At 37.1% G+C, this 21,454-nt stretch overlaps 1 protein-coding gene across 1 annotated transcript in view; it reads left to right on the top strand.

Moving 5' to 3' along the window:
• The window catches only part of GPC6 (glypican 6), a 1,245,595-nt gene that overhangs the window by 841,777 nt on the left and 382,364 nt on the right, over positions 1-21,454 (top strand). The window contains exon 4 of the mRNA XM_027855687.1: positions 1,943-2,108. Within this exon, the coding sequence (XP_027711488.1) occupies positions 1,943-2,108 (166 nt within the window). The remainder of the gene's footprint in view (positions 1-1,942; positions 2,109-21,454) is intronic.

The raw sequence follows: 21,454 nt of genomic DNA, 5'->3' as shown, positions 1-21,454 counted from the left end.
GATTTGAAAATAGAGGAAATGAGGCTCAAGAAAGTTTAACAATCTGTCCAGAGTATCACTGTAAGTGGCTTAGCCTGAAGAGATTCGGGTATTTTAACTGCAAATTCAATGTTCATTTGATCCAGCTGTCTCAAACGAGACCTCTACCTGGGTTATATGCCACACAAGTTGCTATCTGTCCTGTTAAAACATATCTATCCAGCCATGCATGGTGTTGCATGCCTATAATCCCTGCCCCTGGGATGGCTGGGACTGGGGATCACTGGAGCTTGTGACTTCTGAACTGCATTTGGCTAAGCCAAGCACTGCCTGGCACAGTGGTAAACCAACGGGAGCAAGGAAACAGCAGGCTCCCCAAAGATGGTTGAACTGACCTGGGTCAGAAACAGAACAGGTCAAAGCTCCGATGCAGATCAGTGGAGGGGTCAGGCCTGCAAGTGGCTGCTACACCTCCAACATGGAAAAGATAGGGAGACCCAGTTTCAAAAAAAAAGCGAGGGGACGCATTCTTGTACCAAAGGAAGCATAGTTCATCTGCCTCCTTCTAACAGCTAACAGTTCCAGGAAAGCAATGTAAACTTCAGCAGAGTCTCTTTAAATATAAAGAACATCAAAGACATTCCAGTCCAATCTGTAACTGAAATACAATCTGCCCTACTTCCTCTCAACAAATCCTAGAATCATAGTTGCAGAGTTGGAAGACACTTCAGAAGTCATCTTGTCCAATCTCCTTATTTTAAAGATGAGGAATCCGAGACCCCACAAAGTTAAGTGAAAGGTCCTGTGTGGCAAAGTCAAGATTTGCTAAGCATGGTTCAGTATGAAGAGCATCAGCTTTGGAGTCAGAATACTTTGCTTCAAATCCTGTGTGACCTTGTGCAAGTCATTCGATGTTTCCAGATCTCACTTTTTTTCATCTGCAAAATAAGAGGGTTGGTTCAGATGGCCTCAAGCATCCCTTCTAGCTCTAAATCAGTAATCCTATGATTACTTGATTCCAAATCCATAACTGTTTCCACTTTACCTGAAGACCTCCAGTAATAGAAATACATACTCTTCCAAGGCAGCCCATTTCACTTTGGGATGCCTTTGATTATTAGATAGTTTTTCCCTTTTATCAATTTCTTCTAGCTGTGTTATTGGTCAGTCATATCCAACTCTTGGGGTTTTCTTGGCAAAGATACTGGAGTAGTTTGCTATTTTCATCTCCAACTTATTTTACAGATGAGGAAAATGAGACAAACAGAGTTAAGTGACTTGCCCATGGTCACACAGCTAGAAAGTGTCTGAAGCTAGATTTGAACTCACAAAGATGAGTTTTCCTGACTCCAGGACCAGTACACTATCCACTGCACCACCTAATTATAGGTCCTTGTCTATCCTTTGGGACCAAGGAGAACAACTGTAAACTCCTTTCTATATGATAGCATTTAAAATACTTGAAGATTGCCCTCATATAACCCAACCTCAGCATACACATACACATGCATGCATACACACACTCATCTCTTCCCCAAGCCAAACATCTTCAGATGCTAAAAATACAAAGTATACACACTTAAATGTCTGAACAAGGCTCTGAACTGTTATTTGTATAGGGCTTTTAATTGTGCAAACAACTTTCATTTGTATTACCTCATTTTACATTCCATTTCTGTTAGTCAGTCACTACCTGTACCTGTAGTATTAAATTACACTGATGAAGAGATTGAAAAGTTGACAGCTACAGATGAAGAAAAATAGCTATTCTTTTGCCAAAATGAGGTAATTAACTGGAATTGATTTGCAGCATGGGAGGATGCTATTAAGAGTTAAGATCCCCATCATTTAGTTGACCCTTCAGTATTTCTGCTTGAAGTCTATGCATGGGAATTGACTTGCTTCTTTTTTTTCCGTCTTCCTCATCCTTTTTTTTCTCTTCCTACTTCCAATAAATCCACAGGTCAGTCCAACCCCAGGGTGCATCCGAGCACTAATGAAGATGCTGTACTGCCCATATTGTCGAGGACTTCCCACTGTGAAACCTTGTAACAACTACTGCCTCAATGTAATGAAGGGATGCTTGGCAAATCAGGCTGATCTCGACACAGAATGGAATCTCTTTATAGGTAAGAAGCATTTAAATGGCACATGGAACAAAGGTGATAACAGTTAAGTGTTCGATAACTCATTTTTGGTGATTTAGGAGGAGAGAAAGGTTTATTGGAGATAATGGATTTTTTTTCCTTTCTTCATCTCTTATAATACTAACTTACCAGCGTTTAAAAAGGATTACTATTCTTCCATGTGAAAATTCTTATTTATCACATAAAGATTTTACTGAACAACTGTATTGAATTAGCTGTTTTTTTTATGAAGGCTGTGAAAATATTCTTGTTGAGCTAGTGGACTTATGTGAGGAGAGGATGCGTCAAAAAAAAATCTGGTTTTTTTCTTCTGCTCATAGAAATGTCACCTACGGTAATGTGTGTATCTCTCTTTTTTATACCTCAGGATAGTCATGGGTATTAGAAATGGTATACTGTAGAGAACATAAGCTGATTCATATACCATAAACTGAGTTGATGAAAAGGGCTCCATATTTTTACTAAAACTTGAAAAGTGTCTTTCTTTAATTTGTTGAAGGAAACAGAGTATACTTGCATTAAATATATTTAGACTCTCTGAAAGGCAGTAGGAAAAGAGTGTGTGTGTGTGTGTGTGTGTGTGTGTGTGTGTGTGTGTATGTGTGATGGAAAAGGGGAGGACAGGAAGAAGGAGGGCATGTGGAGGAAGGATTGTGAATCACAGCCTTTCCTTGAGTCACAGAAATCATTTAGTGAGATGTGCTGCCAAAAGATATTTCCCAAACAGCCATCCAAGGATAAAAGGACAAATTTTATAGGCAGACTTCTCCCAGCAAAATGCACAGGGCCTTGAAAGAGTAAATGTGTTTTCTTCCCTTCTGTCAAATGGCCTTCAAATAAAAGTATTTCCAATTGCATTTATTGCAATTACATGGTGACAAGTGGAGTGGTGCAAATAATAGTGGCATATTTTAGCCATTAATGTCCTTCATCATTTATGCAAACCTCTACACCAAAATGCATGTGATTCAGTGTGAGTTAAATCAGTTAAATGGAGGTGCTCTGAAGAAATATTTCCAAGATTCAGATAGAAGAGGAAAAAATTTATATGAGTTAGCATCTGGGGGGAAAAAATGCCCCAAATATGACTAGAGAAGCTTTCCTGACAGTCATTCAGTACTGTATGTGGTCTATTGATTACCACACATCTGTTTCTAAAAAAGCTAGGGGAAATAATTTTGAGTTCTGAAAAATGAGAGCTTTAAAATGTTTAACTGGCAATCACTTCCTACTAAAATCACAGAAATTATTTGGACAAAGCAAAAGGTATGATTTTAAAGATTCGATGTCCTTTTCTTCCTCCTATCCCAAATCTCCCAACCTGAAGCCATGACTAAAATTTACCCAGTAAATTTACCAAAATTTACATAGCAATGCGGACCTATGGACTTGTAAATATGTGAGAATGACAACAAAAAGAAATCCAGTGAGGGCCATACTCACATACACCTTCCTCACAGTCATAATGCCTTTCAGAGGTGAGTGAGTGTTATTCCTTTTATTCACTAGATGTGTGTGACCTTCGGCAAAGTCAGGTCATCCCTTAGTTTTCTCTTAGTTTTCTCATCCATCAAATGACAAGAGTCCAGCTAACTCTAAAATTCATAATTCTATTAAGATCTTCAGTATCCTGACACATGGATAAAGTGATACAATAGAGAGACATATACTACTTTAGGGTTTTCAAAATGCTTTCTCCAAAATTAACTCATTTAATCTCATAAGGAAACAAGGTATTTATTATTATTCCCACCTAAAAAATAAGGAAACTGGGGCCTAGAGAGGTGGTTATTTGCCTAAGTTCACATGACTAATAATCGGTGGGAGAGCTGAGATTTTGTCTCAGGTGTTGTGGTTTCTATTCTACTGGTCCTTTCACTCTACCATGATGCCTCATAATGAGAAATAGGAATGATGAGAATTAGGGTCAACTTTATAGGCAGGGGTAGGCTGGAGCCATTTTGAATCAAGAAAGCTGATTGTTACATTTTCATTGTGGGTATTTTGGCAAATGCTACAAATCAGGGCTTGACTTATGGTTTAGTTGATTGTCTAAGAAAGTGATGGAGAAAATGTTAATAAAACAGATTTAACTTAAAAGTGTGCCATGTGTATGTATGTGTGTGTGTGTGCTTCCCCCCCGCCCCCCTCCCCCCCAAGAGAGCTGGGTGGTTAAACATTTACTAGCACACCCTTTCTTGTAGCCCTCAGACTTAAGTAGAACGGCTTTGATTAGTAGAAAAAAAACGAATAATAACCTTTCTTTAATGAACCTACTTTACATCTGCCTTTAACCAGGTTAAATTCCATTGATTTATTTTTGAGTCAGATAATCATATCCCTACACTTCACCTGAAATGAATAAGACATAGTAAGGTGACGTGATTTTCCTCAGATTGCCCCAAAACCCATTGTTGGAAGTGGGAAAAGCCCTGAAATCTACAGACAAAGTTCTGTTGGTGATATCACACAGGGCCTTGGTTAAGGACTTGATGGAAGAATGAAAAAAATGGGCTCTTTTACCTTGATGTCACAGTGATTGAACTTTTCCTGGGTTTGATTAACCAGCCGTCAGTCCCAAGTTCTTAATCTCTCCATTAACTGTTTCCTAGATGCATATTTTATTAGAAATAAAATGCCTTCTGAGTCTTTTACCTTAATAATGAAATCTTGAAAATACTATATTTGCTTTATAGAGAAATGATGAGTAGGTAGTATAGGTAAGCAATCATACTTCTCTCCTGTGTGCCATTTTTTGAGTGTCTTAATCCTACTTTAATGCACTTTGACATCCTCTCTTCCCCTCCCTATCCTTTCTTGTTAGTCCCTAGATGTTTCTGATCAGAAACTTGCAATTTTTCAGTTCTACTGTGGCCTTGAGAGATGATCACAAACACAGAACTATTATATTGTGGCAAGATTTACTTTTGCCATACTCTTCCAGGTGTAAAGTGCTAGTTCATTAATTCGCTACAAAAATTAGTCAAATATGCCAACCCCATTTTACACAGATATAGTCAAGGATGACAAGGAAAATGTGCAATTGAAAAGATCAGAGTGTGAATTTGTAATTCTACACTGATTATATATAATAGCCCAGCCTTTGGTCAACACCTGCAACATGTCACCATTTTCAGGCCTGCCTCTTTGTCTCACAGAATACTTCAGTCAGACAGACCCACTCCTGTTGCTGATTATCATGCATGCCAACTATGTCTGCTATAGTAATATCCCAGTTTATACACTTTACATTTATAAAAATTATGTGCTCATCCAGAATGTTAACAATGGCAGGCAGTAATGTGTTCAATAAAATCAATGATCCAATTGACAGAACATCCTCATATTCTTTGCAATGCCCTGAATAAATTGAGGCTAATTTGGAACCATTTAGAATTCAGTTAGTTTCTTGAACTTGTCAGAAAAAAAGATAATTCATTTACAAAGTGAAATGTTTTAAATGTTTCAGTGTTCTACAGCCCAGCTGTGTTCCATTTCCATTGGTGTTCTACACTCTTTTCTCAGCGTGAACTTGGGATTTTATCCTAGAGAAATTCATATTTCTACTGGCAAGCCTTAGAAGGTGTTTTCCTCAGGCTTCTGCCAGTAGGCCAAAAACAGTGGTCTCTACAGAGTGGGTGCTCAAATAACCCTTGTTCATCAAACATTACAAGGAAAAAAGCACAACTCTTTACTTCAAAAAAACAGAAAAAAAAGAAGAAAAAGTCCTCCTTTTATAAAGCTGCTGACAGCTCTGCTGAAGATGAAATTTAGCCTCTTGTTTTTCAGGGCTTGTAAAGCCTCAAGTTGCCTCTGCCAGAAACTGTCAGCTGCTTTCTAATAACATGTGGAATTCCCTCAGTACTAAACACAACTAAACTTCTACTTGCTGAATTAAAACGAATGGCAACCCTCCACGGAAGCACTGCTTAGCTACAAAAGACTGGAAGGAATGCATGAGTGCTTTTTAGTCCTGTTCTCAGTATTAGAAAATAGGCACTAGGGGAAAAAAATAATAATTTTTTGCATTAACAGTCTCTGCTTAGACGGACATCCCAAGTGCCAGGGTATGGCCATGCACAAAAGATTCCAGCTTGGCTCCTGAACGTCATCTGAATGTTAGAAGAGCTTTTTTTGTGAATGTTTACATTAAAATAAAACTGCTCTGAGCTTTTAAGGAACTAACTGGGAAAATTTTGTGGGCAGAAGTAGTTGTTTCAGGAACATCGTGTGGCTATTTGGATTGTTTGGCATTGACACCTCAACTCTCCCGATAAGAATTGTTCTATTCGACAAGAGGTCGAGTTGCAGATTACCCCTAGTTCATAAACACAAAAGTCAAGGCTGAAATTACATTTATATAGCTATAATAAATCTTGCATTCACTTTAAAAACTGGGACGTGTACAACAGCGTCCGCCAAACATCTGGTACCTTCTAAGATTTTATAGACTGTGAAAATTGGTTTAAAAAAAAGAGAAAAGGAAGAGGCAGCTGTAGCAACACCAAGCAGAGATTTTACCCATTTGTATCTGATTTGTATCATTTTAAACAATACTCTTCTATGATGTTACACATAGTGACTATAATTTTTAACTGTAAAATTTTCCATTTCTGTTGGATAAAAACATGTAGAAGAGAGATAAGTTATGTGTACCTTAAAGTTTCATTTTCACTTTCCTTTTATGGTGGATAGTAGCCTTTTCATATAGAAAAATTTTAAATGGCATGCATGATAAGGTTTCAAGACTCTTGAGAATGGTGGTGGTACTGGCAGACCTGGGAAATTTTTCATTTAAAAGGATTAAACACCCATTTGTAAGAGTGTATGCCAAATGCTATAAAGAAAATTATTGATATGATTTCTGCTCTTCAGTGGCTCATAATTTGATATACAAACAAAGGAATAGTAAACACTGAACAAGTGTATAAGCATATTTCATAAGTCGCTTTTTTTTTCCTTTTTTTAATCTGGAACTGTGATTTTATATGTGTGATGAGGTACCAGTGTGGATCCTTCCTCTGTGGCACTCGAAGGTTGTGAGTTTCCCATAGTAACACAAATAGTATTTTTTTTCTAGATAGAAAAGACTTGAACCCAAGTGTTCCTGACTTCAAAGCTGGCTCCCTTGCCATTCTACCATACTTGCTCATCATTGCATATCATATTACACAAATTATTTATATTGAATGTAAGCTAAGAGTAAGTGCATCTGCAGGATGTTGATGATGGTAAGGGAGTAAATGCCTCCATTTTTACTATGCAATGGTGGAAGGTAATACTATGTGTCTGACTTAAGCAGTGGAGTTGGGAGAGATTGTCAACATGTTTTTCAGGTTAGCCCAGAAAGATTTCATAGAAGAGGTAGAATTTTAAATCAGCTTGGATGAAACAGTTTATAAGTTTATAGGGAAAGAGAATATATGCATAAAAATATGTTATGAGAGTAGGTTTGGTGGTAGAAATAAAGTTATCAGGAAAAAGATGAAGGGAACTAGAGAATTTTAATGGAAAATTGATTTGAATGAATGTTCTCAAAAACAAAATTCTGGCAATATAAAAATAGCAAATATTTTGGATGAAGGAAAAGAAGCTAAGCATGTAAAAATATGTAGCTTCATAGGGAGCTCTCTGATGATCTCAGGATCAAAAGGTACATAAAATATGGAAACAGGAACATGTTAAAAAGAACTATAGATAACAAAAATATGCGAGACCTATAAAAAAATCTAAAAGTGAGACTTTAAATTAGTTAAGATTTCATGACTTGGGCAAGTAACATGCCAGGGTACTGAAAAAAATGCATAAATATGTTGACTGGGACAGATCTTTTTTTTGTTTGTTTTGTTTGGGTTTTTTTTTGTTTGTTTGTTTGTTTGTATTGTTGTTGTTTTTTGGCTAGGCAATGGGGTTACTTGCCCAGGGTCACATAGCTGGTAAGTGGCAAGTGTCTGAGGCCACATTTGAACTCAGGTCCTCCTGACTCCAGGGCCAGTACTTTATCCAGTGCACCACCTAACCGCCCAGTCTGGGACAGATCTTTGAAGAATCATAGAGATTGAGAAGGAGCTAGGAAACTGGATATAGGCAAACATTGTCTCAATTTTCAAAAGAGAAGGCAATGCTGTATTCCATATTCTAAAGACCATTAGTTAAACTTGGTTTCTAAGCAAAATGTTAGGCCAGATTATTAAATGGATAGTTTTTGATTATTTAAAAAGGAAAGCGGGGGCAGGTAGGTGACGCAATGGATAGAGCGCCGGCCCTGAAGTCAGGAGGACCTGAGTTCAAATCCAACCTCAGACCAAAGACTTGACACTAGCTGTGTGACCCTGGGCAAGTCACTTTACCCCAACTGCCTAAAAAAAAAAAGGAAAGCAACAATGACCAGGGGCCAACATAGGTTCAGTAAGAGTAAAATTAATCACATTTCCTTTTTGACATAGACCATGGCAATGCTATATACCTATAGATATACAGGCACATACATATGTATACCTATAGATATATAGCTATACATACATATGTAAACCTATAGATATGTAGATATACCTATCTTCATTTGCACAAAACACATGGCAAGGCTTTTCATAATGTTTTTATGGGCAAAATTCAGAAATGTATATTAAATGATAATAGAGTTAAGTGGTTTATACCTGGTGGAGTGACACTCCATCTGAAATGACTAAAATGACCATGAAAAGATTATTGATTAATGGATAGATATCACCTTGGATGAGTTCCCTATGGCTTTGTTCAGGATTTCTATCATTGACTTAGCTGAAAACATTGATTGCATTTTTATCCAATCTAAAATTGACCCAGAACTGAGAGAGAGAGCTGATACCTAATAATAACAAACATGGGTTTAAAAAAGATCTCTGTAGTCTGAGACATATGAGGTGAAGTTTATTAGATGTAAATGTAATGTTACATACTTAGATTCAGAAACAACTTTGCAATTATTGAAACATTAGACCATGGCTAGACAGTAATTTATATGAAAAACACTTAAGGATTTTACCTATTGAAAGTCCAATTTTAAGTCAAAATATGGCTACCAAAAAGACTAATATAACAAAAGATGTTGCAAAGGTGAAATCAATAGGCCTTGGCAACAGGTAAGGTAAGAGATAGTGAAGATTTGAAGACAACTTGTCAGGAGAGTACTACCCTTGATAATAATAGGGAAGTAGGGGGTGACAGTTGGCGGGGGAGGATTCAGGGAGAAAGATAAGGAATTTGGTTTGGGAAATATTCAGTGTAAAATGTCTACTGGACATCTAGTGCAAAATGTCTGAAAGACAGAGATGCAAGATGTAAGATGAGAGGTTAAGGCAAGAAAGGTAGATTTGAGAATCGTCAGCGTAGAGATGGTGATTAAATCCATAGTATCTGATGAGATTACCAAATGGAATAGTATAGAGGGAAAAGAAAAAAGGGTCCAGGACAGACCCCTCTGGACACCTAAGTTTAGAGGGGATGATCTGGATAAGAATCCAGCAAAGGAGACTGAGAAGGAATAATCTGATAGGAGAAGTAGAAGCAGGAAAGAGTGCTGTACCAAAAACCTAAGAAGCAGAGGGTATCAAGGCAAAGAAGATGATCAATAGAGCATCTGTGGCTTTTTGGTCCCATTTCTGTGTAATACAATAACCTCAATAATAAAATTTAAACAGTATCTTTATTTACTTATTAATTAGTTCATTATCTGGGTCTTATCTTGGCTAGACTGGAAATGGAATAGTCACTCCGTGGCCTCATCCTGCTACTGAGTAGCAGAGAAGCTTTGACCTTCTCCATTTCTGACCTGGACTGGGTCATTCCCCGCCTTGCTGCTCCCTCTCCACCCTCCTGGCCACTCCAGGAAGTTTGCAATGTTTAGTGCCAGACTTAGTGCAGATGACTTATTGACTTTAGCTCTCCTGCAGCTCCAGTCACCTGAGCTCAGATTTTCTACCAGCAATTCAACCTCAGCCTCTCCTAGTAGTGGAGAGTGTAAGCATGTTACACTTAGTCCTGGCACATTGATTTTAAATTGAGGAACAAAGACTGAAGGCATTATTTGACATTTTAAAATGTTTATGTCAGCTGAAAAGTGTGGTTTTACCCTCATGTGTTCTGTCATTTTAGTTGTGTCTGACTCTTCATGACCTTGTATGGCATTTTCTTGGCAAAGATACTGGAGTAGTTTGCCATTTCCTTCTCCAGCTCATTGTACAGATAAGGAAACCGAGCAAACAAGATTAAGTGACTTGTCCAGGGTCAGATTTGAGGCCACATTTGAACTCAGGTCTTCCTGACTTCAGGCCTGGAGCTTTCTCCACTGTGCCACCTAGCTGGCATTCCTAGAGAGGAGAGAAAAAATGCATTGGTTATTATCAGTTGAAGACCATTCCACATCCTCTTTTTTTTTCCTTTTGGTTCATTGGTTCAGTATCTTTTGTTGATGATTATCATATGCTCTATTCCTTCTGGAATGCTGGCAGAAGGGGGAAGCCACACCATCAACTCAGATGAAAAGAAGAGAGAAAGCTGGGTCTCATCCAACTGTCTAGGGCAGACTGTATTTGTTGTCATTACTCTAAGTTTGGAGTGTAGTGTATTTCAACTGAACTGTACATATTTTATAAACATTCTTAAGCAGTACAGTAGTAGGAATATTCTGTTAGTATAAATGCATGTGGCTGTAAAGCAAATCCAGATGCTGACATTTCATAGCTTATGAATAGTCATTAAAACCTAGGTCTTTAGGCAGCCAAAGTAGAGAAATCATTGAATAAAAAACTCAAAGAAGACATGGGCTGAAACAGTCCTTGTAAATGATCTAGTCCAACCCTCTCAAATAATTGAAGCCTGGAAAGGTCAAGTGACTATTCTTGCTATCAACTATCCTATATCTCGTCTCTCTTTTCTGGCTAAACTCCTCAAGAAGGCTGTCTACAGTCCGTGCCTTCACTTCCTTTCCTCTTATTCCCTTCTTAATTTTCTACAGTCATCATCCAACTGAAACAGAGCTCTCTCAAATTTGATCCAGTGACATTGGCCACATCTAATGGCCTTTTCTCAATCCTCATCCTTCTTAACCTCGGTGCACAGCTTTTGATACTGTTGATCACCTTTTTCTCCTTAATACTCTCTCCTCTCTAGATTTTCATGATGCTGCTCTCTTCCAATTCTCCCCTTACCTATCTGACTTTCTCAGTATTTTCCAGATCTTGAGCTGTCATGCTTATTAACCCTGGATGTTCCCAAAGGCTCCTTCCAGTACCATCTGTATTATTTCATTTGGTGATCTCATCATGATCATTTCTGTACATATGGTTCTCAGATTTGTCCAGGAGCAGTTAGGTGGTGCAGTGGATTCTGGGCCTGAAGTCAGGAAAATTCATCTCTATGAGTTCAAATCTGGCCTCAGACACTTACTAGCTGTGTGACCCTGGGCAAGTCACTTAATCCTGTTTGCCTGTTTCTTCATCTGTAAAATGAACTTGAGAAGAAAATGGCAAGCCACTCCAGTATCTTTGCCAAAGAGTTGGACATGACTGAAAATGACTAAACAGTTATCTTAAACTCAACATGTCTGAAATTGAATTTATTTTCTCTGCCTCCCTCTCCCTAACATCCTCTATTATTGTGGGGAATACCATGATCCTCCCAATCACACAGGCTCACAATATAGGTATCATCTTTGACTCCTTATTCTCTCATCCCCTACATCCAATAAGTTGCCTAGTTCTGTTGATTTTACCTTGATAGCATATATCATATAAATCCCCTTTTCTCCTTTGACTGCCACTCATCATCTGATGTAGGCTCTGATCATGTCATGTTTGGACTATTGAAAAAGCTTCTGCCTGGTCTCCCTATTTCAAGCCTCTCCTCATTGCAGTCCATCCTCCACTAAGCTATCAAAGTGATCTCCCTAAACAAGTCTGACTATGTTAACCTATTCTTTCAACTAAAGTAAATCCCTATTGCCTCCAGAATGAAGTATAAAATCCTCTGTTTGGCTTTTAGAGTCCTTCATAAACCTGACCCATTCCTACTTTTCTAGTCTACTTACATTTCATGCCCCCCAAAATACTCTTAGATCCAGTGACGTTGGCTTCCCTGCTGTTTCTCTTACGAGGCACTCCATCTTCCAACGCTGTGTATTTTCATTTGCTATCCCACGTGCCTGGAACACTCTCCTTCTTCATCACCAACTTCATTGACATCCTTTAAGTCTCAACTAGAATCTCACCTTCTGCAAGAGGGCTTTTCCAATTCCCCTTGTTAGTGTATTCCCTCTGGTTAAGATCACTCATATATCGTGTTTGTGTGTAGTTGTTTACATGTTATCTCCCCCATTGCACTGTAAGCTCCCTGTATGCATGGATTCTTTCACCTTTCTTTATACCCTCAGTGTTTAGCGTATTTCCTGGCACATAACAGGCACTTAATAAATGCTAGCTGACTGACTGATTGACTGATCCAAGATCATATGACTAGTGAGTAGCAGAAGCAAGACTATAATCAAAGTCTCTCAATCGAGGGCTCTTTCCATGGGATGCCGCTCTTCTCTAAAGTCCTGTACCCCCAAAGAAAGAGAGAATAATTTTAGATATTATTCCATTTTATTATATTAAATAATATTCTACTGCTAATTTATATTAGATAGAAAGGATATTTGTCATGGATCTTTTCCCTTATTTTTTTTTTCACGGAACTAGAAGCAATCAACAAACAATAAGTTTAGTCTTATGACAAATGCATCATTCATTTTTCATCCTGCTTTTTCTCTTCCCCCAATTTCATCTCTCCATATTGAGGCTGCCACTTCTGACTATTTCTTCCATTGAATATTGATGCACTTACCTCTTGATAAATATATATATATATATGTCATTTACTTTATTGTGAATACAGTAGAGTTCTCAAATAAATGGAAACAAATAAGATATTATGTCCTTCCAAAAACACAGTTGAGGAGATGTCAATAACTACTTATTTTTTCACCTCTGTGAAATCTTCATGTGAGAGGGAGTAATGTAATAAGATGACTGGAAAGGTAGGAGTAGGCCACATTGTGAAAGGCTTAAAATGCCAAACAGAGGATGTTATGTTTGTTCCTGGAGGCAATAGGGGGCAACTGTATAGAATGAAAATTTTGAAATGGGTGAAATAATTAAAAAGGCATCCTTGTTTTGACTATATTTTAACTTCAGAGTTATAAAAATACTTTGGGGTATACTCAAAGTAGTTGAATTCATCTGATTTCAGAGCAGAAGAAACACTACTAAATTGACACTAGTTTTAAATGCCATAAGCAAAGTAAATTTTTGTAAGTCATCTCTGGAAATGAAAAAAAATTAATTTCTTTTTTCATTGTCATAATTCATCCCGATTCCAATATTATCATGTTATTTCTCTGTACTTTAACACAAGTTCTCCTAGGAATTCTTATTTCCAGAAATATGATAAACAGAATTACTCTCTTTCCTATGTGGCCATTATATCTCATCAAATTCTATGACTTGACCTTTCGAAAAAGAAGTTACCTCTAAATTAATTGTGATGACTGAAGTGTTTAATATTCAAAACATTTTAAGGAAAGTCATTAGGGTTTCAATGGCTTGGGGATTTCTTTGCTTGTTAAGCGCATTGGCTCTAAATTACAACCGTGGTGTCATCCTTGGAGCTGGGGAAAATATTATAAAAATAAGAATGCTAACTTTCTCATTTAAAGCAATGGTCCCTAACACAAGAGACATATTTGGATAGGGTAACAGACCTTTACATACTAATAGTAATCTATAACTTTGGGAAGCTGGCACACAGTTCTTTCCCAAAGAGCAGATGTATAAAAGAAAAATCATCCCATTATAAATATATTATCCTGAGACTATGTGGATTAGTGGAAATCTCTTTGCGTATTTGAAATAAAGGAAAGCATGCAGTTCCCCCTATGGAGATGAAGTCCTTCATTTAGAAAGCTCCATAATGTTTATTTTTTGTCAGTACTTTGGTAACAAATTCTTTTAATCTCACCTAAAACAGCTGGGGCAGCAAGAGACCAGAGTTTCTTTTGTAAATGATGGTATCTTAGCAGAGTACAGAACAATGCCTTTTTAACTGTTGCAACTGTACCAGAAATGTGTAAAAGGGAGCTTGGGGACTAACATTAGAAAGGGAAATGAGTACATAATTAGGTGTGAAATAATTATAATTTTGAACTATTTCAAGCTAGTTCTCTGAGAAATTAAAGTGTACATGGTATTATGAGAGGACAAAAAAGGATAGGAGAAACACTGGCATCTTCACCAAACATGGATTTATCACCAAGTGTGCCACCTATTTGGAGCTCATTCTGAACTCATGATTTTTTTTTTTACCTAAAAGCAGCGATGCAGTATTTTCTTTTTTGTGACAACATGTTTTAATTTAAGATCAATTAAATATAGTCTGTTACAATACACTTACTCTGGTTCTACGGTTCTGAATTATTCCCATCCAAAATTCATCATTACTCCTATGGTTCTTTTTCCTCTGAGATAAAGTCTCATCTCAATTGTTATGATAATATAGTAGAAAATAAGCTCTTCAAATGCAGGGACTGTTTGGTAATTTTGTCCTTATATCTCAATTATGTTACTATCCTATTTAAAGTACCATAATGATTTCTGAAAGGAAATGATATTGGGGATTTCTTCACTAGGATTATAGCCTTACACATAGCAAGCATTTAATTTTTGTGGAGGTAAGATAAAAAGCATGAACAAAGGTGAGAAAATATGAAAAGTGTTCAAGCAATTGGGAGTTTGAGCTGCTAGCTACAGTACATGTAAGAGAGTTGCAGAAGATAAGCAGGGAAAGGAAGATTATGGTTAGAGTATGGAAAGACTTGTACGTTAGACTAAGGAATTTGCCTCGGTTCGGAAAGCAATGGGGAACTACTGATGACTTTTTGAACAGGAGGTGGCATCAATAATGATTTTTGTACAGCCTTAGGTTATCAACAAATAGTTTGTTAATGAAACTTATTAATTGCATTACATAAATACATCAAAAAGATACATTTTGTAAGAATCACAAATAGCCAAGAATACTACCCCCATTAGTAATTCTGATCTTGTGACATGGGGAGGGGAGGAAGTTATCTCAATTTTGTATCTACACACATTCAGTGTTTCCTTAAAAATAGACAGGCATAGGGGCAACTAGGTGGCACAGTGGATAGAGCACCGGCCCTGAAGTCAGGAGGACCTGAGTTCAAATCCGGCCTCAGACCAAACACTTGACACTAGCTGTGTGACCCTGGGCAAGTCACTTAACCCCAGTTGCCTAAAACAAAACCAAAAAAAAAAAAATAGACAGTCATAGTATTCAATTGTCAGTGTTTCCAGGGCAATCTCACCAGGAAGTTCTGTAGTAACTAACCCAAAATTCAAAATAGAGATTTCTAAATAATAGACAATAGCTTTGAAGTTTCTTGAGGAGAAAATAGAATAATTTGAAACAATGAAATACACACAAAAATACATTTGCTAGCAAAAGGGCTTTTTGGGATTCCAATAAAGTTATACAAAATAAAATGTTAATAGAATTCCCATTTTAAAAAAAAGAAATAAATACAATAATGAAATAATGTTTGAAAAATAGGTCATCAGGTCTTTGTGTTGATTAATAGATTGATATATGTTTATTGAAAGAATGAGTGACTGAATGAGTGAGTGATCAAGTTAGCTTTTTGTGTGTATTTCATCTATGACAATACTTGATGTAATTTAAGGCCTCTCTGAAATTTTTCACATCTGTACACACCCCAGAGAGTTATCTGTACATTGTTTCAAGGGAAAGTTGGAGAACTTTACATTTGCTTGTATATTGCTATAAAATTTTAATCAATAATGTGATATGGCATCTTAGAGAAATGTAAATGAATAAAGAATAGGTGATTAGTAATGACTAATATAAGAAATGTTAAGGACCATCAAAGAAATGAGAGGCTTTTCAGCTTAGGTAAGTCAATATGAACCTAAGAAAGAAATTTCTCTAATTACCTATAAACATCTAACTAGAAAACATACAATCCTTGCTGTATGCTTTGAAAAAGCATAGGGGATTTCTGGTTGGGCCCTGAGTGAGGCTGGAAAGAAAAGCCAGCCAAGAAGACAAAAAGTTGTAGATATGGTCTCTTTGGCCTCACGGTGACCACCATAGTGACGAGTGTACTCTAGTGGGACATTTACTTGTTTGTATCTTGCTTCATCTCCAGAGGACTCAGTTAAGGTATCATCTACATACTGATGACCTATGCAATTGCCTGCTTTCTCTTATAAGGATAAATCTGATTGTCTCTTAATTCAAAGACTGCTTTAAATTATTTGTTTGGAAACTGGCTACCTTAAAAACATTTATGTGACAGTTGAATTCCCTAAAGTTAAGCAATTGTTTTCTTGTTTCATTTTTTAAATTGCCCTTTGTGCTTACTTTACCTGAAGTAAACGCTGACCTAATAATATGTGAAAGGTGTAGGTACTCTTCTGAGGCAGAAGAGTGTGAACCTAGTGAGATTTATGTTATTCTCATTCCCTGTTAGAATCTGAAAACTTGACAATGGCTTCTCCTTCCCTTCTCCTCTCCCTTTACTGTGTTATAAATAAATGAAGTATTGAACACTCCTGCAATAACATTAATGTCTGTTGCTTCAGGGAACACATGGATATCCCCTTCAGAAGCAGGGGGAGGGAAAAGACTTTCATAATGGTATTAGATCTATAACAAGTCATTTCAGAAGAAATTAAGAATTTAATCTTAAATTTCTGTTTCTTTTTGGAAAACAGTAATCAAAATCAAATGAGATTATTTGTAAAGCACTTACCACAGTGCCTGGCACACAGGAGGCATTATATGTGTATATACACGTGTGTATATATGTGTACATACACACGAGTGTGTTTACACATGTGTATATGTGTAATGCTTGTTCTCTTCTCCTTCCCAATAAGGTCCTTTAGAAGGCAAAGAGTTGAAAACTATTCGTAATAACCCCAGTAATAGTAATTCTGGGGCTAGTATTATAGTAGATTGCTAGGACGTACTCACCTTGTATAGTAGCTATACATTTCCTAAATTTATATATCAACAAGAGTGATGCAAAGGGATCATTTATTTTCCAGCTTCAACTTACTTTTTGCTTTGGCTAATGTAAAAGTTAAAATGTTGACAATTACATTTTTCTGTTTTCTGCAAACTAAAAACACAGCATGAAAATGTGGATTTGTTGGAAATAATTTGACACCAAAACAATAGCCTCAAAAAAAGGCATATGCAGCTTCCATCGGTTAGTGTAACACTAACAAAAAGACAAAATTTATCTTTCATGTTGTGAAATTCACAAAACAACTCCAACAGACCTCTGCAGCCTGCCCAATTTATTTGTATTGATTTGGGGGTGGTCAGTAGAGGAGAGCCTTTATTTTATACCACAGAAAATGCAAATAACTCAGAGGACTCCAAACAGCCTGTACACCTGTTTACTTACACATTCAACACATAAAGCACACAAATTAGTTCCCCAAGGGAAAGGGACTGAACTCAGGGGGGATGCCATCAAGGTGATACTCCAAGATTCTGATGAATCTCTGGCTTTCCCATTGAGTCCTGCCTAGTCCCTCCCAGACTCCTTGTGGTACCTGCTGGGCCTTGGACTCCTGAAAAAGCAAGCACTCTTTGACTTGGTTGTATGGGCAACTCCCTTCCAATTGAACATACACAGTTTTGATCTCCTTCCCACTGGGCTTAACAATTCACTTTAATAAAGAACAATGGCAAAGCCTGATGATCTTTTTCCTCCCCACCCAACCCCATCCCAGCTCATCATTTTACCCTTAAGTAGCATCAGCAAGTCACAAGGATTCTCTTCTTTTTCCAAGCGCATCACTGTTCGGATACGTCCTGCTCAAGAAACCACTCTACCTACTCAACTACCACATTTCTGGATAGAAGATTAGATGCCAGAATCTCTTAAACAAATGCGGGGCTAGTTTTGAGTTAGTCTCCCAGGCTGTCACTGCTCAGAAAATCTCCCTTTTCTGGCAAAAACCTATATTCTAGAACTTGTGCACTTGGAATTACATAAGAGGAAATCTTAAGGACTGGCCCGACCCAGGAAATCTCCCTTTCTTGGCTAGAAGGCTAGATTCTGGGATTATAAAATAGAAATGCCCCCCTCTACTATATAGGAAGTTGGGATTTAGGAACAATGTCTGTGAACTTTCTCCCCCGTACTGAATAGCCCTCCCCGTTTCAATGAAAACTAGAAATAAAGTAATTCAATTCATCCCTGAAATATTCCCAATAAATTCTGTTTAACTCTATGTTTAAGAATTTTTCATCTTGACTTACACTTAAAAATTCAGTTTCATTATTTCCTGCAGATTAATATAGTTTAATTTGATAATTATATTTCATTGTTATTAAAGTATCTTTTTAGTGAGGAACTCTGTCATTCTAATTATATATAATAATTCATATTTTCACAAGTTCATGTCATAACACCACAATATTGACTTTTTACATCTCTTCGGAAAATATTTGGTGATTCTTTAAAATTGGGAGTCAATGGATTTTATAGACCCTGACAACATAGGCAGATGCCTGTTAACTCCTAGGAAAAAAGTACAAGAACTTGGAAAATCAGAAGCCTAGTGGCATTTTTGACAACTCCCATTCCCAAAGAAAATGGAAGTCTGGGGCAGAAGAAAATGTTGCACTGCAGAAAGTTGAGAAATACATACAGAGTTAAGCAAGTGCATTGTTAAAAAAAAATTAAACCTCCTAACTATTCACGAATAGGAAACTTATAACAGGTCACAGGGCTATCATAACCAAAAAACCCTTCATGCAGCAGACTAGTTTAATAGAACAAGAATGAGTTTACCTCCTCAGGCATTGAGATCATTTGGAAAATGCTGATTAGTGGCTAACAAAAAAATCTTTATTTTACCACATACTCACACACCCCATAATGATAAATCCTTGCAAATCTTGTAATACATTACTACAGTATCTGATTTCTAGAAAGCATTGTGAGAAGATGGTACTTCAACTTCCTTTGGCAAATATGTCATTTACATTAATATATGTATCTTACAATGCACTTAAAAACTTTGTTAATTCATGATCATTTGATGTGTGGAATCGCTGATGATGGCTTAGCATTAAAGTCATTCTTGAAATTAGTTTTTATTTCCCTCAGGCATTTCTTCCCTAGTTTGTTTCTATAACAATTAAGATAGGAGGCATTTTAGAGCTATTTTCCCCTTAATCTTGAGAATTTTTATTTTTTTAAATCACAAACCTCTTTCACAGAGGAGGGAGGTGTAAAGACACCACTGTGACTCTAATGACCAATATTGTGGTTTCATTTGTCATACTTAAAGAAAAAACACTTTGAAATTATGTAAAGTTTTAAGAACCTTTGCATCTTCTTATTAATGGATTTTTGATTTATCATATTTTAAATATATCAATGAACATATGTGGTGCTACAGAAGATAAATTAAAGAGGATTCTTCCCTTTCCAAGCTAAGTGTGCTATGCAAAGATCTTTCCCTAAATTTTAATAAAAAATTGAGTGTGTGGCTTTTCTGGGAAACTCCTACATTGTTTACTTAGCGTGAGGATGAGAAAAGGTAATGAAACAAAGTAGGTCTTCTGATATTCTCATCAATTTATGATTTAGTAAGATCTGAGCATCACCTGTCACTGAAAGGTGTCACATTAAATTAATTAATAAAAGATAAACTTTGAGTCTTGAGTGAAAGCCTACCTACATTTATTAAGCATTTGCTATGTTCTAGATGCTGTGCTAAGTTTTTTATAAATATTATTTAATCCTTAGAGCAACCCTGGGAGGTAGGTATTGTAATAATCCTCATTTTACAATTGAGGAAACTGAGACAGACAGAGATTAAGTGACTCATCAAGGGTCATACTGCTAGCAAATGTCTGAGGCTGGATTTTAAGTAGGGCCTTCCTGACTCTAAGCCCACTGTTCTGTTCTAATTGCTTGAAAGCTGCTAGAACAAGATACAGCACAGTTCAGTGGAAAGTGGGTGGGCTAGGTGGCACAGTGGATATAGTTCTGGGCCTGGAGTCAGGAAGACTCATCTTCCTGGATTCTAATCTGGCCTTAGACACTTACTAACTGTGTGACTTTGGGGAAGTCACTTAACCATGATTACTTCAGTTTCCTCAACTGTAAAATAAACTGGAGAAGGAAATGGCAAACCACTCCAGTGTCGCTGCCAAGGAAACTCTTTTGGGGTCAGTCAGACATGACTGAAAAATGACTGAACAGCAACATAGTGGAAAGCACATTGGATGTGGCATTAGTAGAGACCATGGGTTCCAATACTATTTCTGAAGTTTACTCATTATGCGACCATGGGCAAGTCACTTAACCCCTGAATTGTCACTTATGGAGTACATTACAGTAGACACTCTTTTCAGGTATGAGTTGTACTTGATGAATGCTGACTTCCTCACTCTAAAGTTCTTTGATACGGCAGATTTACAGACAAGATTCTTCTTCAGGAACAGATTAGATTAGAATAGTGTGGTCCTTTCCAACTCTGAGCTGTAATGATTTTGTGAAATGTCAACATGAAAGTAGTTATCTGATAGTAGAGTGCAGAATGGATTAGAGCAGAGAGACCAGTACATCAAATTTCAACAGCTCCCAAGTTAGCCCTTCCATTGCCCAAACAGGGAGAAGCAACTTACTGTCTGTGAATAGTATCACCAAATTCCCAAAACATTCAAACCAGCAGTGTTACTTTTCTGAATGGGAGTTCCACTAAGAGCAAAAACCTCTTGCTGCTACTTGTACCTGGGACACACTATTATGTCCTGGGCTGGATACAGCTGTGGAGAAAACTTCCTGAAAAAAGAACCTAATACCATATCTCCCTGACCTAGCTGCTTTTGTCACTCATGCTAGTCCTAACAGAGTTGGCACAGACCTGGAAGCCATAATCATCTCCTGATTTCTCCCCAGGTCTCTTTTCAAAACCTGTGCTCAGACAGATATCCCTAGACTGCTACATGCACATCTCTCTAAGACCATTTCTTGATGAGGAAGGCCTATTACCCAAAGGCTTCCTGGAGAATATAATCTAGAGAAACTGTGCCTACCTATCCATAGGTCTCTTATGTGTAAAAATCAAAACAGGAGACAGTGGCAGTTGAAATAAAGGAATGAATTGTCAAAACCTTACAAAAGGAGAATTTTCAGGAATTTGTAAATAATTGAATATGAGGTGAAGGAAAGGGATGAT

Source organism: Vombatus ursinus, unplaced genomic scaffold (genome assembly GCF_900497805.2).
Source record: "Vombatus ursinus unplaced genomic scaffold, bare-nosed wombat genome assembly UNPS02011014.1, whole genome shotgun sequence".
NCBI classification, from domain to species: Eukaryota; Metazoa; Chordata; class Mammalia; order Diprotodontia; family Vombatidae; genus Vombatus; species Vombatus ursinus.
The sequence above is the reverse complement of the archived record's forward strand: the minus strand, read 5'-3'. Positions and strand labels throughout refer to the sequence as shown.